General features: G+C 35.1%; 1 protein-coding gene across 5 annotated transcripts in view; it reads left to right on the forward strand.

Annotated features, from left to right (window-relative positions):
• Positions 1 to 23,543, forward strand: part of LOC120773768 (TBC1 domain family member 4) — a 51,174-nt gene that overhangs the window by 16,673 nt on the left and 10,958 nt on the right. For 2 of the 5 annotated variants that reach the window (XM_040102858.1, XM_040102848.1), the window contains exon 2: positions 3,639 to 4,121. In XM_040102858.1, the coding sequence (XP_039958792.1) occupies positions 3,639 to 4,121 (483 nt within the window). Of the gene's footprint in view, positions 1 to 3,638; positions 4,122 to 12,551; positions 13,493 to 23,543 lie in introns of those variants that run through there. The other 3 variants (XM_040102879.1, XM_040102866.1, XM_040102872.1) reach the window with 2 other exon arrangements.

Consider the following 23,543-nt stretch of genomic DNA (forward strand, 5'->3'; position numbering starts at 1 on the left):
ATGTTTATAGATCAGAAGACCGTGGAGAGTGGATTCGGTGCGACTCACTGCAACGCGGACTGACGTGTGGAACGACTTGGCGCATTTTACGTCGAGATCTTAAATTAAAAGCGTACAAAATACCGCTTGTGCAAGAACTGAAGTCACTCGACCTTCCCATGCGACATCACTTCGCTGGGCTCTTGAAAAGTTCCAAGAAGATCCGACGTTTTCGAGCCAAATTTTGTTCAGCGATGAGGTCCATTTGTGGCTCAATGGCTATGTAAACAAAGTTGCCGCATTTGGGGCGAAGAGCAAACTGAAGAAATTCAAGAGCTGTCATTTCATCCAGAAAAAACAACGGTTTGATGTGGGTTGTGGGCCGATGTAATCATCGGTCCATATTTCTTCAAAATACACATATGACGGTGAGAACGTAACTGTCAATGACGACCGTTTGGTTTCAACAAGACATCGCCACTTCCCACACATCGCATCAATCAATGGACTTATTGAGAGAACACTTTGGTGAGCAGATAATTTCGCGTTTTGGTTTGTTCGATTGCCCACAAAGATCGTGTGATATCACACCGTTAAACTTTTTCCTGTAGGGATATGGAAAGTCTAAAGTCTATGCGAACAATCCCACTTCGACTTGGGCCTTGTAGCACAACATCACGGGTGTCATTCGCCAGCAACCACTCAAAATGCTTGAACGAGTCATCGCAAATTGGACTCAATGGATGGACCATCTAAAACGTAGCCGCGGCCAACATTTGAATAAGATAATCTTCAAAAAATAAGTTCCAAAGAATTTTATTTGGGATGATAATAAACGTTACCCATTAAATTTAAAGCTTCCGAGTTTTTTCTTTTAAAAAGTAGGGAACATCGAAATGGATCAACCTTTATTAATGATTTGTTAGAGTTTTTCACGTGGTCGAGATGCTTATGCTTTTATGTTGGGATCGTCAGGTAATCGAAAAGGGCCACTTTGCAGAAAGGTATCGATATTATTACTCTTATGAGTAATATATAAAAATTGTTTGACTACTCATATTTTATTGATAGAAAATCGTATGTTTTAAAGGGAGTACTGTGAGTTAAACAACAAGTATGTAACTAGAGCTATCCCTGTACTTACAGGGATTGTCCGGAGAGTAATATGACTGATTTTCTTTCATAAGCGCGCCAACTGGATTCGGTAGAGGGCGTATTTAGCTGACGTATGAACGGCTGGTCAGTTGGCTCCGAGCACCTGGAGAGTCAGGATAAACATTTTCTCGCGACTTGTTTCTGTGAGTGGTGCAAGACGAAAATGAAGCGTTCGCTAGAGCAGAGGTACGTAATTAAATTCTGTGTGAAACTCGGCAAATCTGCGACAGATACGAAGTGGCACCACGACAACGCCTCGGCTAACACCGCCTTTCATGTGAACAGCTATCTAACCAAAACCGGCATCTCAACGCTTCCACAGCCGCCCTACAGCCCAGATGTGACCCCCTAGACTTTTTTTGTTTCCTTACCTGAAAAGGCCGATGAACGGCAAGCATTTTGAGATGACAGGGAGGGATACAAGCAGTATGAACCTCGGCTCTCAAGGCTCTTCCGGAGAATGCCTTGCGTGACGCCTTCAATGCTTGTAAATCGCGCTGGCAGCGCTGCATCGAGACAAAAGGAGCCTATTTGAAAAGTCTTTAAAGAATCGTAACGATTGGTCCAATAAATTTTTTTAAATCGACACAGTCCTATTACTTTCCGGACAAACCCTGTATATGACTTAATCCTGATTTTAAATTCAATAAATATTGGTGCTGAAGTTTAACTTTACATCTTACTTACTAAAGTTTAAACCGTCGATACTTCTTGACGTTCTTGTATGGAAAACTTTCACATTTGACAATGTATCTTCACAAAAGTTGGCACCTGTTATTTTCTAAGATAATAGCGTAATATGCGAAGAAATTGTTCAGATCGGCTTACTATAGCATATGGCTGACATACAAACTAAACGATCGGAATCAAGTTCTTGTATGGAAAACTTTCACATTTTAAAAGATATATTCACGAAATTTGGTATGAGTTAATGTTCATAGAAATAATGTAATATCGGAAGAAATTATTCAGATCGGCTTACTATAGCATATAGCTGCCATACAAACCGAACGATCGGAATCAAGGGCTTGTATGGAAAACTTTCACATTTGAAAAGATATATTCACGAAATTTGGTATATATTATTTCCTAAAGCAACAATATAATCTCCGAAGAAATTATTCAGATCGGCTCACTATAGCATATAGCTGCCATACAAACCGAACGATCGGAATCAAGGACTTGTATGCAAAATTTTCGCATTTGAGTTGGTATCTTCACGAAATTTGACATGGATTACTGCTTAAGGTAATAACATAATCTTCGAAAAAACTGTTCAGATCGGATTACTATAGCATATAGCTTCCATACAAACTGGACACATAGTTGCTAAAAGAAATGCACCTGTGAAGGTTATATTAGCTTCGGTGCAGCCGAAGTAAACGTTTTTTCTTGTTTTCTTTAACATTTCATTGTTTATACGCTCGACGCTATCAATTTTTTTTTTATATTTTGAGTTTCTCAATTCAAAAAGTTGTGCGAAAAGTAACGCCTGCATCATAAAACTTTAACAAGCATATCTTTGCCAATTTAGTTTGTAAAAAAGCAAACTGCCGTTCAATACTAATTGATGCTAAATTGACATTTAACGAATCGAAATGAAAGGAAAAAACTTAAAAGCTGTAAAAGCGAGCAAGGAAATTAAGCACTGGCACATATCCTGGAAAAAAGTTGGCAAACAACGCGTTGGCACAAAAAATTCAGCAACTTATTAAGCGGAAAGCCACTCATACTACCCAACACTGGCAGCGTATTTCCGCTTGTTAATTGCGCGCAATTTCGTGGCAGACTTGCACTTTACTGATTATGAAAGTTTTTCCTACTTTTTCCGCAGGACTTTTGTTTCAATTAATTTAAGAAAAAAACTTTAAAAGCAAAGACGCATTAAATTATGACAGCACGAAGGACGAAGGGGTAAAAATTATTTTTCACAAGAAAATGAGATTATTGAATAATGCGACAATGGAAAAGTTTTGCCTCTCAAAGGCAAACAACAAAATGGGTTGTTGTGATGCTATCTAACTGTATGTGTATATATGTATGTATATTCCATGAGAAATGGGGTTGTCTGACAGCCATTTTGGAGAGAGGAGACAGGCTGACGGCAGGAAGGAGGCCACAGCCTGTGTCTTAACTAGGCAGAGGCCATTTAGGGACTTGTTGTTACAATGGCACCGTGCGTAACGGTGTGTGCCGCATGGCTCACTGCTTTCTTATATACTTACTCATTCCTGCGCTTTTTATTATTTTATAGTTCGCTAAGCCAACATAATATGCACTCGGCTTGCAGCAATGCGGTAAGCGATGTGGAAATCGCATAGGTAAATGGCTGCAATGCCGACGCGTGCGTGTTATGAAAATATTTTCCAACACACTGCACTGACAACTCACTCAACATCACCGCGCATAATTTTCTTTAAATTCGCATTTGAATTTAAATTTGTTCTTGCTATTGCCACCCACGCTTATTTTCAAGCATCTAAACAACTTTTTCGTTCTTCCAGCTATCCGTTGGCATCGAAAATGGTGTGCTCGAGTCATATAATTCCGATTTCGAATTACAATTCAGTCATCCGCTCAAGCATATTGTCGGCATGTGCCGCATCGTACACAAGCAGAGCAACACGAAAAGCGCCGGCAACGGTTTCCTCCAGTTGAAAGCCTTCACCAGCAGCGGCAGCGCAGGTAGTAATGCGAATGGTTTGAAATCGAACGGCACAGGTGGTGCCTTAACCACCTCCACTTCGTATGGTTCGCTGTCCTCGAGCGCAGCACTGCGCGAACGGGAGCGCGAGCGTGAACGTGAACAGGCGGCATTGGCCGCTGCAAATGGCGTGGATGGTGGTGCTAATGAGCCAGTTAATGGCGGAAATGCGAATAATTTCATGGAATTTCTCGGTCCCATCACAGGCCTCGTGTACTTGATGAAGGATCCGCGTGACCCGTTATTGCATATTTATCTATTCGAATGTGAAGCGGTTGAGGAGGTAAGTGAAAGAATTTCTTATGAACCATTAAGTAGTCAACATTATTAATACTAAGAAAAATATGAAATATTCAAAGAGGCATTAAGTCACTTAAATTGCATGGTAGAGAACGTTACTCAAACTTTTTGTGTCAAGTGATTTGCCATAAAATTGGTTTAAATTATTGATATTTCTTCTCTTTACTACTAAAGCTCCAAAATTAATGTCACACTACATTTCTTTTCTTTTTCGTATAATCAAATAAAGCTCTCAAAAGCTTTTATTTTGGGAGTTTTTTTTTTAATTTTGAAGTCGATATTTTGTTTTACTCTTTTGTATTGTCTTGTTTTTTAATGATGACTTTGACAAGTGATCTTCATATTTTGATTTACGATTTTACAAAAAACTAAAAGGTTTGACGTTTCAAAGTTTCTTAAGCTAGAAGAATCAAATATTCCCTCCCTTAATGACTTTTAAATTCAAATCTAAATTATTACAAACGCTTTAGCCTGCATTATATATAACTACATACATTTTGGTTCTTGTATTTGTATTATAATGACTCCAAAAGATGCCCCTCTTATACAATTTTGCCTAATCCTCTCTCTTTATTCGACCTTTTTTTCAAATTTGTTTTCGTTCGGTCCAAAATAATGTTGCATTACTCGATCAGTCTACTTTTCATTACTATAAAAAAGGAATATATGCCCATATTTACTGCAGAGAGGTCAAATGTGCCTAGTGGAAGAAAGGGACTACGACCCCGTATTTAAAAAGCAATTTAACCCATTAAAAGGACATGCAAATATTTGCATGCGAGTGTAGAAATGCAAATCCATATGAAATAAATGAAAATTGCTTGAATTATAGTATTTAATGGTATTCGAAAAGCGGTTGTTAGTTCTATTTGAAATGACCTCTTTTCAGCAAATACATATGAATGTTTGTAGTTTTATATACATACATACAAATTTGTCGTGTGAATTTGAAATGCAAGTGAAAAAAATATTTTAAGTGAAGCGAATATGAGTGAATTTCCGTATCCGTACCACCAGACCTTGAAGAGTGGCAAATCGCCAATGAACAACTAGCCAAAATGCGATAGACTGGTCAAATAGAAATACAAGCTTCCAAATGTTAGATAGCAATGATTCGTACAAATTATGTCAACCTTTTGAAAATACACACAGAGCTTACAATGAAATCTTACGCCATTCGCCAATTGAGCCATTCACAAAAGTAAGAAAGCTGTATCACACGTAACTCTCTAATTTGATTGTCCCTTTCGCATGAAAGTTTTTGCCAAGAGAGAAGTGCTTATATTAGGTTAGCTGGGAAGTGATGAGTCGCAGACGGCTTAGCCTCACATTCACGTATATTTATTCTTCCATTCATTCTCTCCGTATGGAATATAATCTTACTTTCAATGGCGAATCGAATAAACAACTGGCGTAAATCACATGCTTTTGTTATAATTTGTATCCATGTTTGTAAGTATGAGAAATGTAATAATATCAGAGTCGACATATGCACATATCGTCACCTGAAATGCAAATCAACGTATCATCAAAATATCGAAAATATGTTTTTGTTGGTTACGATTCACTACATCATATTGTATGTGTCATATCGTGAAATTTCGAGCTTCCGCTTTTAGATATAACCATTTTATAACCAAAACCTATATTTTGTTTCAATATGAGATGCTTCTGTTACATTATTTTTCTTCCGCCTGTAAACTTATGAAAGTGATATTACGTTATTTTGCATTTTAAGTGACGATAGAAAGGATGATCCATTTCGAGGTTCCCTACTTTCTTAAAGAAAAAACACAGAAACTTCATATTTAATGGGAAATGTTTATTATCATTCGAAAAAAAAATTCTTTGTAATTTATTTTTTGAAGATTATCTCTTTCAAATGTTGGTCACAGTCAATCCATTGAAGCCAATTTTCTATGACTGGTTCGAGCATGTCGACTGCTAACTGGCGAATGACACGCGTGATCTTTTGATCCAAGTCCTGAGTCAAAGCGGGATTGTCCGCATAGACTTTAGACTTCACAAAACCTCACAGGAAAAGTCTAACGGTGTGATATCACACGGTCTTGGCGGCCAATCGACCGGCCCAAAATTATCTACTCACCGAAGTGCTCTCTCAATAAATCCATTGATGCGATGTGTGGGAACTGGCGCCGTCTTGTTGAAACCAAATGTCGTCGAGATCACGAGCTTCAATTTCAGGCATCAAATGTCGGTTATCATGGCGCGATAGTGGTCGCCACTGATGATAACGTTATCACCGGCATCGTTTTTGAAAAAATATGGACCGATTACTCCACCGGCCACAAACCACAGCAAACCGATGTTTTTTTTTTATCAACTCACAGCTTTTGAATATCTTCAGGTTGCACTTCGTCCCAAATGTGGCAATTTTGCTTTTTTATATACCCATGGATTCAGAAAGGAATTTCATCGCTGAACAAAATTTATTTCAAAGTCGTCGGATCTTTTCAAGAGCCCATAGAGCGAAGCGATGTCTTCGTGTACACTCTCGGCTACGGCTCCTATATTTTCTTCACTGCGTGCTGGACGTAGTCTATTCAGTTGAATGTTGCTCAATAATGAATGCTGGGTCTCAAGATGGGCGATGGTGTTAAAAATAGTACTTTTAGTAGGCCGATTATATTGACCAAAAGTTGAGTGAAGCGCTCGAACAAAAAGTAACATGTCAGCTTGACAGGACTCACACGTGGCCTGTCAAAAATGCTATTGAAAAAAGTACCTCTACTTGGATCACCACTTATACATATTCCTATTTGTTTATATACATCGGTCAACAATTTTTAAAATTTTACTTTTAACAAAATTGTCAAGTTTAGAGTAAAATACATTAGTATTTATGTATGTATGTTGTTAATAAAAATCACTCAAGTGACCAAAGGTTAAATGTACAATATTCATCAAATTTTTTTGTGAATTTACATTTGTAAGGCAGGAGCTTACGACAGCGATACCAGCTATAATCACTATTTTATGAGGAATAAATATCCAAACCAATTTTCATAGAGCCACACAACCATGGTTAGACAGGTATTCACTGTAATTTGCATATATAAATATACATATGTATGCAAATAACAGTATATGTATGTATGTGTCACTTTTTCTGTGACCCGACACAAAACGCTATGCAAATCCTTTATGCACCGTTGGCAACAGTTATATTTGCATAAGCAAAAAAAACTGCTGCGAACTGCTTGCAGTGGCGCCAGGCTCGTTAACGCCCTCGAAATCAAGTTGTAAACACCCGACCATGTCTGCTGGGTGGTGGGAAATTCAGTTTACAGTTTGCTCGTGCAACAATAAAAACAACATATGTATGTACATAATAAAAACTTTTATATGCGTTTGTGTGTATCCTTTTTCGTTCGATACTCTAAAAAGTCAATTTCCGAATTAACTTAAAAAAGTTTGAAATGAAACTTTAGTACAAAATTTACGCTGCTGTTAGCAACTTTTCTCTCCTAGTCTTTGGATATCCATTGGCGCCTGTTCCAACCATACCATGGCTTAAGCTTTTAATGAAAATTGTGTGGCAAAAAAATATTTCATAAGTTAGTGGGGAATGGCATTTTTGATTGGATGAGCATCCTTAAGATTTATTGAGACTACCGTTCATTGCGTTTCCAAAGCTCATCCAATTGCAATAGTTTACGTTTCGCTATGCTTGTGATCTCCTGATTCTAGCCAGTCTACATCAATCCTAGGACTATGAAGATATACTAATTTTTGGCGAACCCAGCAGAATGGGCATATTTATGCCGAAATTTACATGATGTTTAAATAAAGATTTTTTCGTTGAAGGGATAACCTCTAGTGAATTTCAAACAATCGATTTTGTTTTTCTTATGGATCGAATGTACATACGTATGTACATACTATGTATATTTGAAAATATTCTCAGAAAAACTGAACTTGATCTAGCAAATAGTTTCGGAGATAGGAGCGTAAGTACGTAGATGTAATAATATTTTGTTACTAGTGTAATCGGCTCGCAAAACTTTTTGTCGAAACGCTGTTTTCGTATTTCTAATCAAACTTTAACTTATTTTTTATATTTATAATGAACCAAATATGTACCATTTTGGTCTACTACTTTTTGCCATTTTTCCGCTAGAGACATTATTCCATAAGTGTAAAACTTTTCTAGTTTCTCGGCGAAAAACTGCGACAACTAATTTTTACAGCCTTCTCTTAAAGCCAACTTTACTCCATTAAGGGAGTTCTACATTCACCGAAACAAATGGTAGTCCGATGGTGCAAGGTCTGGGCTATATTGTGGATGCATCAAACCTTCCCAGCCAAGCTCTCCTAGTTTCTGCCGAGTCATCAAAGATGTGTATGATCTAGCGTTGTCCTGATGGAAGCCGAAGCCCTTTCTGTTAAACAGTTCTACCGTTTTTTTCGATTGTTTGCTTCAATCTCATCTGTTGTTGCCAGTAAAATGTAAAATCAATCCTTCGAGCAGCTCATAATGAATGATTCCTTCCCAATCCCACCAAATAGTCAGCATAACCTTTCGAGACGTCAATCCTGTCTTTGCGACCATTTGTTGAGCTTCACCAAGTTTGGATAATTATCTTTTTTGCATATTATTGTCGTATTTGGTAAATTTTTCGTTTCCTGTTAGCATTCGCTTCAGAAATGGTTCGATTTTATTTCTTTTTAGCAAAGAATCGCAGATGTTAATTTGGTCCATTAAATTTTTCACAAACAATTTATGTGATACCCAAAAATGGAGTTTCTTTTTATAGCCAGGCTTTTTTAAATGGTTCTAAACCGTTTGATGATGAATGTTAAGTTCTTTAGCGATGTCATGGCTGCTTAAGTGACAGTCCTGATCAATCTTCTCCATAATTTCATCGACTTTTTCAACGACAGGTCGACTAGAGCAAGGTTCATCTTTCGTATCGAAATTTCCAGAACGGAAGCGAGCGAACCATTGTTGTGCTACACGAACTGATACAGCAACGTCTTCGTAAACTTCATAACTTTCATTGGTGGCTTGCGTGGCATTTTTCCCTGTTTTATACAAAAATTTCAAAATATAGCGAATGTCTTCATTATGTTCACTCATTTTTGAACAGCTGTAACTTTTTTCAACTTCTCCGAATTTAAAATGGTACTTTAACAATGCTTTCAGCAACTTTTTTTTTCAAATTTTTCTCAATGTTTGGTTAGCAGCCATATGACAGTTAAGTTCTGATTAAAAAAAAGGATTCTTTACCGAACGAAGGAATCTTGTTTAAGTTAATCATAACTAAAACACACATTGAGAAAACCGTCTTTAGCCATTTGCTTATCGGCCAAATATGGTGATTTTTATTATTATCGCTTTCAGACATTGTGAACTTAGTATACTTGGTAGTTTCCCCGCTTATAAAAATTTACATATCGACATAAAAAATGAATATTCCTATATAAAAAATTGAATGAATTCATGTTGCTCCATATCATGATTCAGCAATGACGATATAGTCTATTAAATTTTTAGCGGATTGTCAACCGTATTTAGATCATGATATTCAGATATTTCTTAGAAATGCATCAAGCAATAATACTTTTATTTTCTAAATAGAATACTTATAGTAAATTTCTATCTGCCATCGGTTTTCTATCGAAACTACCTTCTTTTTTCTCTCAGCATTCAAGGTTTTACTAATGTACCTATGTATATTTTATAAACATATATGATACATATATGTATGTATGTATGTATGTATGTATATGTATAAATATTGTAAGTTCATAGCTTGTGTAGTACACTATAGATTTTAGTTGGTTTACAAATTTAAAGGAAAATTAAAATGAAAATTGTGCATAACAAATCAATTTGTTCAATTTAAATTGGTTGCGATCACGAAAAGTTGAATTCAAACGCTGGCGATCGTCAATGCACTTCAATTGAGACTCAGAATATACAAACAGCGTATAAACATATGCGCAATTACATAGTATATATGTATGTATGTACGTATGTTTATAAATGCAAATTAATAAAATCATGCATGTATATAATATATCGTGTATATATATAAATACATATGTATATATAATACATATATACATAAACATATATATATATATATATATATATATATGTATATATATATTTATATACTACATATTTATATTTACATATTACAGAAAAGTCAGACAGGCGGGAGTCATAGTAGAATTTCAAACATTACTTCACCAATTTTCTAATTCCGGGCAATTACGATATTGTATATATGTACACATACATACATACATACTTAAGTATGTGTATAATATAATATTTATGCAAATGCATATATGTAATTCTATTAAGATTTTATTTATTTTCTTCTTCAGCTTTTTTGACGTTCATGCGTTAGCCGCACGATCAGTCCCGTTTGTCTCTTGCATTTGTATCATTGTAAAAGAAAATTAATGTGAAAATATTTGCCAAAAATCGAATTTTACTTTCAGTGACCTTAGTCAAAGTCCATTGCTGTCTCTGCTCTTTTTTGTGATCAGAATACATACATAAGTATGTACATTGTACAATTCGAAATAAGTGATTTACGTGGATACCTATTTTATGTCTTCCCTTAATATTGTTTTCGTGTGGTCGTGCCAACTGAACTTTGGCCATCAACAGGGAAGAAAACGATAATATTAAGGCCATCAGGGAAATTATTGCTTACTTTGTAACTACGAATTTCAGTCAGAAAGGAGTGGTTTTAAAAACATCATTTCTTTTAAAACAAGGGTGATTAATTAGAGAGTAGACTAAGGTCTACCCACTTAGTAACGCCTCATTTATATTCGACGTGTCAAAGTCACACAAATTTTGGTGATAAAATTTGGAATTATTTGCAGTGAAATCCGAAAACCAAAAAATGAGAAGTTCCATGGGTTGAAGTCATATTAACTCGAGTCTAAACTCCCTTAACTTGCGGGAGAGATATTAACACATTGCGCTTGCTCTGGACATGTCGCTCGCTGGTTTCTTTAAAAAGTAATGAATTACAAGCCATCTGCATGCTTGATTCAAAATCATGCTTGTATGTTCCAAAAGAAATCGATTTCAATATCCACTAGTTTCCAATCCCTTTAATTAATTTGAATTATGCATTGGCCACCATGCTTTTAATTTATGGATTTGTTATTTATTTTGCCTTTTTAAACTTCCTTAAAGTTGTTTTTTTGTATTAAATTTGTTTAGAATTCCTTATGTCTCAGCTGTGTTTACATAACATGCATTAAATTCGTGTTGCTTTAGTTTTACCAACGGTAACAAATCACTCATTGTTGCTCATTGTTGCGGGGGACAAGTCATTGACGACTCATCTTGTCACTTCTAGCCACTGAATGGTACGATCACTTGGTCTAAACGAGTGCGTTTGTACTACATACATATGTATGTGTGTGAAATGAGAGATAGCTAAACATGAACATATGTAAATAAACTGAGAGAGTGAGCGCTTTACACACAGCAATCCCGAAAGGTGAACAGCGAGTTTTTGAGTAATCAGTGGCTTTTTAAGTAGAAAGTAATACATGCGGCTAAAAATGATTCAGTCTTAATTGAATCCGAGTATGCCATAATGTTTTTATATTTCTAAACATTTTGAATTCATTTACATATATCGAATTAAGAGTTTGTAACAGAGTTAATGCTTCTTTTTCGTCGCGGTAAAGTTTCTGGTAGACTGAGTCATCTTTAGAGACAGTTCATGCAGTGATATTTATGTCATATTTATATTTCATATCTTATTTTATATTTTTTGATCTTAGTTTCGCTTAAAAAATACTTCGCTTTCGTTTACAAATGTAATTACCTGTAGACTCCGGGATTGATAACTGCCGATTCTATTGTCATCACTAGTGAATACAAATGAACATACGTTTGCTGTATATATCTATGTATTCGCAAACAATAAGTTCGTGCCACCAAGCGGAGCAATCGTCCGCCGCCCAACAGCTGTTGAACAGCCGTCGCCGCGATCACATCGAACAATTCACGATTTTACGTCTCTCGTCAGTTGAAAAATTAACAATTTGCCGTTAACATGCTAGTCCAGAACGCTCCCTCGTGTATAATGATTAGGCAGGGAGTAGAAAATATTAATTAAATTTGAATAAAATATTATTGAACGCCTGAAAGTGCATATCGTATGTGTGATTTTTTGTGTCAACGTTAAAACTCACCGTGCGTTTGGTGATCGTATGTTTACAGTGATTACTTATGCAAAACAGTTTTGACGGTTTAACGGGCGTTACAAAGTTTAAATGAGCCGCTGTGAAAATGTGATTTATACTAAGTTTTTTTAAGAAAATATCTGCTAACAATTATAAATATTAATTTATAATTTTATTTTGAAATGAAAATAATAATGATTTTATAAAAATTCGCAAAATTTCAATTCGCCGCATAAACCAATAAAAATAGTTCATTGAAATGCTAGTGACCTACAAATAACACAAAGAATTAATTGATTCAAAAAAGATTCCACTTGGTGATTTATTTAAAGGATCGCACGCCACACTTCATTAATGGTGGTGTGATCTTGGTTGAACGCCAAAACGCTACATATGTTTGTATGTGTCTCAAACAACAACAAAAAATAAACCGATATCCATAAGTGAACATATAAGCATATAGTATAGTCGTGCTTGTGGCATGCAACCCAGCTGTGCCCCTGTGTGTGATGCAATCGATCGTCATTGATCGCACAAACGATCGATCTACATTAAAATTAATAAACTAATTATAAAAGCAATGTGAAAAATGCAAGCCTTTTGAGCATTCAAGCAGCGCACAAAAATTGTGATTATACTATTGTGATATTAATTAAATAAATGCAAAGAAATTTGTTAAAAATGCGCTCAAAAAGTGATCAAGGAAGCAATTAAAAAAAATTAAAGCACTATTTGTCCTTAGCTGTGTCCGCTAGGGTCAATCGCAAGCAATTAACCTATAATAAAAAATAAAAATAAAAATAAAAAAATATAGCATCTGTAGCAAAAGCTAACAAAATCTGTGCCAAAAACGCCGATCTGCCGAGAAAGTGCCCAGCTGCAGTTTTGAAAATTCAATGGTAAATTGAATTAGAAATCAAGTGGTTGCCATATTATCATAAAATATAGGAAGTGCTATATACATATATATATAAATATTTATACAACTAGAAATTGCCCCCTAATAGCTGTTCCGGCTCATCGACGCAGAGCTTCCCCCTTGAATTCCTCTAGTAAGTGTAAGAAATTGCAGAAAACAAAATGTTCACGGTGCCATTTCATCGTGACACGATTCTCACCACATCGCTTAGCGATGCCTCAACATTGAACAAGAGCCGTACAGTACGTAAATAAATTGAGTATATGTAAAACAAATTAAAAAAAATTTAAAAAAAAATTAAAATAACTAAAATTTGTTTTGCTTTGTTGCTGACCGCATTTGCGAATGACATTGAAAGTTGTCTGTGTTTGAGCATTACCGCGTAAAGAAAGCAAGCAAAACACTAATAAATATCCTCTTCTTCCTCAAAACGGCAGTATTTTTTCTAACAAACAAACAAACAACTTTGCATGTGCATGTGCCTTTCGGCTGATCGTGTGTACTAATTAAACTTGTATGCAAATTAATCTGCTTCGATTTATTATAGAATTTCCAACTATTCTTTGAATAGTAAATCTCCAATATAAGAGAATTTATTTACATACATACATACATATGTGCTAACTTTTCGGAATGCTGCACTTGCGCCAGAGCTAATGGATTGAAAATTGTATGTTCGCGGTTGCAAGTTATAGCAAAAATATTTACTTTTACTAATAAATAAAATTTGAGCAGAAAATTTTGATTTTCTGTTTAGTGTGCGAAGCCCTTGTGACCTTTATACTATCTCAGTAACAATAGATCGCTTTTTTACACTCAGCCTCTTTCGAATTCTGACAACCTAAAAAGAGAATATTTTTGATAAAAGCTTTGGTCAATAAAGGCTGATCCATTTCGAGGTTCCCTACTTTTTGAAAAAACACAGAAACTTTTAACTTTATGGTGAATGTTTATTATCATTCGAAAGAAAATGCTTTTTCATTTATTTTTTGAAGATTATCTTATTCAAATGACGGCTACGTCTCAGATGATCCAACCGTTGAGTCCAATTTTCGTTGACTTGTTCAACCATTTCTACTGGTAATTGGCGAATCACACGCATGATGTTTCGCTCAAGGCCTGAATCGGAGCGAGATTGTTCGCATAGACTTTAGAATTTACATATCCCCACAGGAAAATGTGTAACGGTCACACGATCTTTGTGGCCAAGTGTGTTCTTAATAAATTCTTTGATTGATGCGACGTGTGGGAAGTGGCGCCGTCTTGTTGAAATCTAATGTCGCCGAGATCGCGAGTTTCATTTTCAAGCATCAAATTGTCATGCCGGTCGCCATGGACAGTTATGTTCTCACCGGCATCATGTTTGAAGAAATATGGACCGATGATTCCACCCGACCACAAACCACACCAAACCGTTGTTTTTCTGGATAAAATGGCAACTTTTGAATCTCTTCAGGTTGCTTTTCGTCCCAAATGCGGCAATTTTGCTTTGTTTGAAGTGATATTTAATCATCGCTGAAGGAAATTTGTCTCGAAAACGTCGGATCTTCTTGGAAATTTTCAAGAGCCCATAAACAAACTTTGGAATATTCCGACCACTAATTGCGATTCCTTTTCGTTAGTTTTGGCAGTTTTAAGAGATAAAGAAGTCCTACTTTCGAGTAGTTTAAAGCTATAATTACAATTTGTATCCGAAATGTCTGTTGACTAACCCACATCGCATTTGACATCACAGGAAATTTGACTGTAATCTTTTTTCAGAATTCTACCAAATGTTTAATGTTTTCAGGACCATAAACGTTCTCTTTTATCGCATCGAAAGCCAGAGTGCGGAATTTAATTCGTTACTCAAATTTCATATCTCTCGCACAGAACCACTGCACTAAGTATTACTTCATGGGAGAGAAGAAGACATTTAAGTCTTGTCATTATTAGTTGTGACGCTTCGCTGACAGCTGTCCATTTGACAGAAGACTCACACTTACTTGTATAGATGCTGTAAAATTTTCCACTGTGAAATTATCGTCAACTGTGGTTTTCAGCTTTTCTCTTAAACCTGAAACCTGATGGCAAAGATATTATACATGTTCAGAGTCTTTTAGACACTGCGCACAGATCGGACAAAGGTTCTAGCGATGACATACTAAAGGTTGCTTCGAAAGCATCCATGAACATGATGTTAGGTCATGTGGAAATCCAGGTCTGTCTATCCACGTTTAGATCTCTGGTATCAATATGTTAGTCCAATGTCCTTTGCATGAGGTTTTGTCACATTGTGATGCTTTAGATTCTCTTCTCTTTGTTTGCTGATGTAGGCGACTCTCATAGCTGGAATAAACACGGGAATTCGGAAATTCGTTTCCCTGGATTTCAATGGACGCCGAACTACAGTAAAGCTCGCTAAGTACCTAACCCGTTTAAATAACAAACATTTTTGGCTTAGTCCTCGTATCGAAGGACTTAAGTCTTTTAAGCACTTAAGCCGCCTAAGTATCTCAAAAAGCTGGAATTTTTCATGAAGCATTTAAGTAGGCTTTACAGTAGTTAAAATTTTAGCATGGTCACTTGATATGGTTTGGAAAGCACTTAGCCTGGATCCAAAGTGGGGCCGCATACAATAAAACTCATCTCGTTATTTTTTCCAACCATCCATTCATGCTATACGTAGTAGTATAGTCATTGTCGTTGTTGTAGTGGGATTTCCAATTTACATATGTATGTACATATGTTGAATCGTATGTTGGCAAGTTCTCGATTGGATATAAATCCAGTCACATATCGCTTACGTAGCCTCCACTATCGTACAAATGATATTGGTAATATTAAAGACCCGAATTTCATAGTGAGGTCAAATTTGCGTGTAACTTCGAGAATATTAACCGCAACGGTATGAAATTTTCTGTGTGTATTCCTAAATATGTATGTATAAGTATGTACATAAAGAAAATAAAATAAAAAAATATTTTTTTTTTAATTCTAACTGTATATAACTCCTTAATATAATGGTTGATGAAAATGAAATTTCAAAACAATTTGTTCAACTTGATAGCTGGATTTGAGAACTGACAGATTACAACTCCGCACCTCAAAAACTGTGTGTTTAAACCATCAGTAAATAAAAAGTTTATCATAATTTCCTGAAAACATTTACATAGTAAGTATTGTTACAAGTCTTTTCTGCCTGATTGCAACGCGCTACCGTCAATTTCCGCATAATAAGGTGCAATGATATTCAATTAACAGCGTACCGGCGACGCTCGGTTTCTCACAAGCTCATTGCACTTTCAAACAGTTATGTATAGGTATGTATGTACATACATAGTATGTATAAATGTATGTGCTTTATGCAGTATTTATAAACAATGCAAACGTTAATAATTGGCAATAAATATTTACAATGAAATCAGCGTATGCGTACCGTTAATAACATTCGGCCACCGACTGCCCACATAACTGGTCGACCATGTGATAAGCAGTCGCTGACGGTTGTTTTGGTATAAAAAGCTTAATATTAATTCAATTAAAATTGTATTAAAAGCAAGTGCGTAAATGCCTGTGTATGCATATCTACATACATATGTACATTGTATGCAAAGACACACGCACAGAATTAAAGATAAATAAATATGCGCGCAAACACGTTTCTTTATTGTAGACAAAATCATCTCTTTCCCCCACAATGTTTGTGTTATTTTAATAAAAAGATAAATTGATTGAAATTCGGTAGGGAACCACAACACATTTTAAATTGGTTTACATATGTATGTATGCATGTACAATTGCATGTATGCGTATCCACACATACAAAAACAACGTCATAAATTAATTTATAAAAATAAACAAATCGCTTTCATTGGCGTTTGGACGAACGCGTCTGAGTTGAGCATAAAATGCTGACAAAACAATGAAAAAATATTTATGTTAAAACACATTTATGCAGATACATATGTATATACTACATATGTTTGTATGTACCTATAATTCTATTTACATATTTAAGCATAGGCACTTGCACACCTGAGTATGTACTTACATATGTATATTGGCTTTTATACCATGTTCAGACCGAAAACTTGAAGGGATTAGATTACATTCAAGCCCCTCACTAATCAGTCCGCTCTCACTGCCGTTGGAAAGATGAAAAAACAGCTGTTTTTGCCATTCAAGAATTCACATCACTTAAAATTCATCAAAAGAAAACATTGTCATATAGTGTTTTGAAGTATAAGCAGTCTTATTTTAAATATTTTCCATATAACGGACGCATTTTTTCATTTGGCAAGCCGATTTTCATTCTCGGTCTGAACATGGTATTAGACCTATAACAATATGTTTGTGATAGGTCATAGCTGTCAGAACAGTCAAAGTAAACACATTTTGACATTTATGCTCAGTAACTTTCGTAAACTAACATGCAATCATATCTTGCTCCGAAAATAGTTTAAAAATCTTTCAAAATTATTTGCGACTTACTTATGTACATATTATTTACATTCTTGCTGTGACATCATCTTTGGAGATGTGGTCCATTTCTGACTTTAAGGATACGTAAATAACACTAAACATTCTGGAATGAATCTCCAGGCTGTCCTTCATTAATTACTGCCAGGAATGAGCACAACAGGCAATTGATTCGCAACTTTTAGGCAATGCCAATATTATTCGTTTAAGTGGCTCCAGCTTGGTATCCGAATCATGGCAAGCAGCGTTTGGAGAAGGCAATAACTGATCAATTAGAAATCATATTCGGAAAAATTAAAGCCCTCAACTCATTATTCCCGTACTGCAGAGGAAGAGAAAGACCTCCACTCCGTTGAAGAGATCAGGTGGAGCAGGACCCGGCTGAACTTGGTATTTCGAATTGGCGCCAAATAGAAGAAACGACTGTCGCTCGATTGTTAACCAGGCTATAATCATGAAAGCGGTGTCAACGCCAGTAAAGAAGAAGATAATGGAAAAAGTTGTGAAAAATTGGACTTATCTAGCACATTTCGATGGTTTCAAATACCAAGATTATAAATTTATTCGTCAAAGTATTCAATGTGCTCTTACTTTTATGATATGTTTTATATGTATTTTGACTTATAAGCCTACGTAACAAAATTTATTTTTCCGGTCATGATTAGGGTTCTGCGCATCTTTTTTTTTACCTTTTCTTTACCGAAAATATGCGTAAAATATACGGAAAGTTTAATAAAAATAAACTTAGAGATGTCTGCAGTCTACTAAATGTCCAGTTTTCTTCTTTTTCTTCTTTATTGGAGTAGACACCGCTTACACGGTTATAGCCGAGTTTACAATATCGTCGTCAGTCGTTTTTCCTTTTCGGTGTTTGGCACCAATTGGAGATTTCAAGTGTAGACAGGTCCTTCTTAACCAGGTATTTCCTGCGGAGTAGAGGTCTTCCGCTACCTCTGCTTCCTCCGGCGGGTACTGCGTCGAATACTATCCGGTATGGTTGAAGTTATGACTGTCAACAGTGACGTGGGAAGCAAGTCGCACCTGTTTGTTTGATCACAAGAGATATTCCATCTTGCCCTCGTTCACTACCAGACCCACATACTGAAATGCCCAGTTTTACTCATGAAATATCTTCCTTTGCGTTTCAAAAAGGGAAATCAGAAATCGGTACAATATATCAATGGAAAGGAAAGCTAGGGGGAAAAATGCACGCCCAAGTTATTTCTAAAATCGGTCTCATATCTAGGGCAACCAAACTTCTTTAGATCTGTGTAAACGGTAAAAATGTAAATGAGAACAAAAACTTTGAAGAATAAACACTTAAAGTTCACAGATAATTTCATTATTATTATTATTTTTTTATAATTTTCAGTCTACATATTTCTCTTTACTTCTCTGTCGACTTCGAATATATTTGATAAAATAATCATTCATTCATCATTATCTTAACATGATTTAGTTGTTTTTCTTTGCAAGTTATGTAGTCGGTTTCATTTTATTTAAATCATTCTTTCATTAAATATTTCTAAATTCCATAAATATTTACAAACATGTTATATAAATATTCGTGGATTTACTAAGCACAAGTTATCTGTAGAAGCCGCGAGCTATTTACAAGTATGTACTTCACTTATTGGTCAGCCAATCAGTCCACTATTTTGTTTTTCTTTTTCGATTTCAATATATTTTCTCTGCTTTTTGTTTGTTGTTTAGTTGCCTTCGCCGTCAAATAAACAGTCACGTCGCCTTGGTTTACATACATACAAACATTAATGCGAATATGTAAATAAGTAGTTTAAATATTTACTATTAATTACATACATATGTACACTAGTTTAATGCTTAGCCGACAAGTGTTTTTACTCACTTGTGTAAATTGATTCGTTTGGGCATTACAACATTGAGTAGTTAAAATGCAATTTTTCGAAAAATATTTTGGATTGTGTTCACGTTATCGCAATTTACACAGATTCTTATTTTTAGCAGAAAATGCATAAGTGGAGAATATATAAATTCGATTTCTAAAACTTAGAAGAAAATTATTAAAAAAGAACCAAATTATTTTTCAAATTGAGGAAAAGTTGAATTTCTGATGGAAAATTTGTAGAAAATTAGCAAACTGTCATTTATTTTCTTTTTATACTCTTGAAACGCGTTGCTTAAAGTATGAGCTGCTTGAGAGAAATAGAATTCTACGATCAAGGGTCCTTATCTTAAACACACATACATATGGTATATAAAATGTATCTACTGTATGCTTTTATGTTCATATGTGTGTATACATCTGCGTACACATGAGCTTAATTACCTGATCAGTTAAAAACATATTTCCTCGACTATTTATAGAGTTGTTTAATTTATTGCGAATAATTACGCACTCCTCGATGTACATTTACAAATAGATAGTTTTGCATATTTACATGTGTCCATATACATATATGTACATACAAACATACATACATTGTGACGGAAGAGTACCCGGAATTTGTAAATAAAACGAAAATATTTTGTTATTCATGAATATTTTTTCTGTCTCCTTCAAAGTAATCCCCACCAGATGTAATACACGTATGCCAACGATTTTTCAGTCCTCGAAACAGTCCTCCTTTTCATAAGCACTTCGCTTGGGATGGCCTTCAGCTCCTGCAGAGACTATCGCTTTATCTCTTCGATTGACTGAAAACGGGCTCCACGGAGCGGCAATTTCAGTTTGTGGAACATGAAAAAATCACACGGAACCAAATCTGGTGAATACAGTGGTTGATCGATGGCATTCATTGCATTTTTGACTCTAAATTCGGTCACAATCGTGGCTCGATGCGTTGATGCATTATCATCGTGTAAAATGCATGAATTGTTCTTTCGCAATTCCTGCCGTTTTCGACGGATGTTCTCACGCAAACGCTTTAATACGGTCAAATAGAACTCCTCATTGATCGTCTGTACCTGCGGCACAAATTCATGATGCACCAAACCACGAATATCGAAAGCACAATGAGCATCACCTTGATTTTTGAGCGACTTTGACGTGGTTTTTTGGTTACGGGCCGTTTTTTTCTCCTCCATTCCGATGATTGTTGACTTGTTTGCATGTCAAATTCATAAATCTAAGACTCATCGGCAGTTTACTGCTTTCCATGAATGTGGGATCGGATATCACACGATCAAGAGTGCCCAAAGAACCTGTTTGCGGTACTCTTTTTGAAATACATTCAGCTTTATCGGAACGAGTCGAACAAGAACGCGTTTCAAAGCCAAAATATCCACCAAAATCATTCGAATGGATTGGCGAAAGATGTCGACGAGCTCTCTTGCCAGCTCTCTAACACTTACCTGATAACTTTGAAGTACCATTTTCTTCATTTTGTAATATTTTCATCAGTTGAAGAGCTGGAAGGTCGTCAAATATGAGATACATATGTCTTCAACGATCTCTCGACCGTCTTTAAAGGCTTTGTACCACTCATAGGTTTGTGTTTTTGTTAAAATTGAATCACCATAAGCCTTTACCAACATTCGCAACGCTTCCGCACACGAAATTTGGTTAGAAATACAAAATTTGAGACCAATTCTTTGTTCGATATTTTTATCCATTGTAAAAATCGCAACGCACCACTGAAGTGTACGGATTTAAGCAGCTGCTGTGAACAAACTGGTTGACAGATTGCGCTCTTATTTAGTAATTAAGGACAGACCTATCAACTTAGCGAATTTTGTTTGAAATATAATTTACCCGAAGAATGCAATTACAATTTCTGGGTACTTTTTTGTCCCAATGTATACTTTATGCAACTGTGCTTGTTACTTGTAAGTTAATAATTGGGGTCACAAAGTCTAGCTTCAGTTGAGTACATTGTTTATCGTACATATGTATGTACACACATATATGTATGTATGTATGTATATGTTTGTATGCTTATAATTAGTATTAAGAACTCGTGGTGTTATAGTTAAAGCTTACAAAAAAGGTAGTTTTTAACAGATCTGTAAAAGGAAAATTTTTGTAAATATGTATATGCTTACATAAAACACTATGTTTATCACACAGAATTAATTGAAATTACTAATTACATCCACATATTTTCATTTGCCCCTATTCTTCTTTGCTTTCGTTGAAAATCATTTAAATAATTCAAATGTTTTTTTTTTTTGTTTTTTTTTGTGTAAAGCTCAAATATAACGCTGCTACAAAAATAATTCATACCTTTCAAAGAAAGTTTTTCCATTTTTGGCTTTTGTTTGTGCCCACACAATATTCTCCCCCACACAGCGTTCTCTAAGGTACAGAAATAAAGGAAACAATTTGTTATTGTTGTTAGTGCCATTTTATTTTTATTCCTGCTTATATAACATCGCATACAATTGTTCTACTAGCTGTATAAAATTTATGTTTGGAAACATCAAAAGAAAGTACACAAATAAAGTCATAAAATTTCAATTAAATTTACAAGTAATATACATACATACGTACAATATAAGCGAATTTATTTTGCATTTATTGTTGTAAAATTTAAATTCTTATTTTTAATGTAAATTATTTTCGACAACCCAGCTTTGTTTCGAAAAGAGGTGCATTATTGTGCTACAAATATTTGTATATCTGCCTAAAATATTAAAATATATTTAAAACAAGCACAAATATATGTATATACATGTGTATAGTATACTTAAAATATGTATGTAATTAAAAATACTTGTATATTTGGTCATCACCATAATCAAAAAGAAAATTGCTTCTTCATATGCATTTTTGTGGGCTTCTGTTACTCATGCATTTATAATATATAATCTGTCTGTATATACATATGTATGTAGACATAATTACATACAAATATACATTTATGTACCTATATATAGGTAATATGTCGCGCACCAAGTACATGGTTGCACATCATCCCAGCCATGTGTGATCAGCGGCGTTCTGTCTTCATGATCACTCAGTGCGACGTCATTGCAGATTGCTCATACGCCATGGCGTCCACCACCAGCAAAGTGCTCGTAATGCATATTTTCGGTAGAAATAAGCACAGCGGTGGCACAGTAGGCCAACAAAATAACTTTTTCACATTTTTTTATTTATGCTAAATGTTTTTAAATAATTCATTTTTGTCACAATTTACATATATACATATGTACATACAATCAGTTAGACAGTGAAGTTCATTATTTACGTGACTTGGCGCTTATTTAAATATGTAATTAACCAAACACTTCTCACTAGACAGAAAAGATAGAAGTTTGCACAACAGTTTTAAGGAATTCACGGCAAATTCAAATGCAAATACTTGGCTGTTAACACGTTCGGTTGCGGTTTTCCACACAAACATACGTACACACAAGAGACATCTGTGCTTTTTGAATTATTACAAACAAGCACTTAATAAATATATTTACTTACATACATTATATACATATGTACATACTAGTATTAGTATGTATATGCATTCAAGCGCACAGATACTCATTGTCTTGTTCCACTCAAGCATAGAGCGCACACGGAATTTTGATTTTCACACGATTTGTGGCTAGGCTATTCCGGGAATTATTAATTAAAGCATTTAGATAAACTACAATGTGGATATATGTATATATTTTTTCTTAAATATGCATATAATTGTATATACTATATGTATATAAAGTTATCTTTTGTTTGAAACTTAAAGCACTTAAACAGCTTTTTTATTATATCGAATCCCCACTTCTGCTACTTATGCACTACTTGAGCACTGCCCTCTTGTTCAATATATGCGAATTAATACAATACAAAATGATTACAATGAGCATGACAGTTGCCTGTTGGATTATTCACTAGTTAAGTGGTAGCTTTATAAG

Source organism: Bactrocera tryoni, chromosome 1, assembly GCF_016617805.1.
Source record: "Bactrocera tryoni isolate S06 chromosome 1, CSIRO_BtryS06_freeze2, whole genome shotgun sequence".
In the NCBI taxonomy this organism is placed as follows: domain Eukaryota; kingdom Metazoa; phylum Arthropoda; class Insecta; order Diptera; family Tephritidae; genus Bactrocera; species Bactrocera tryoni.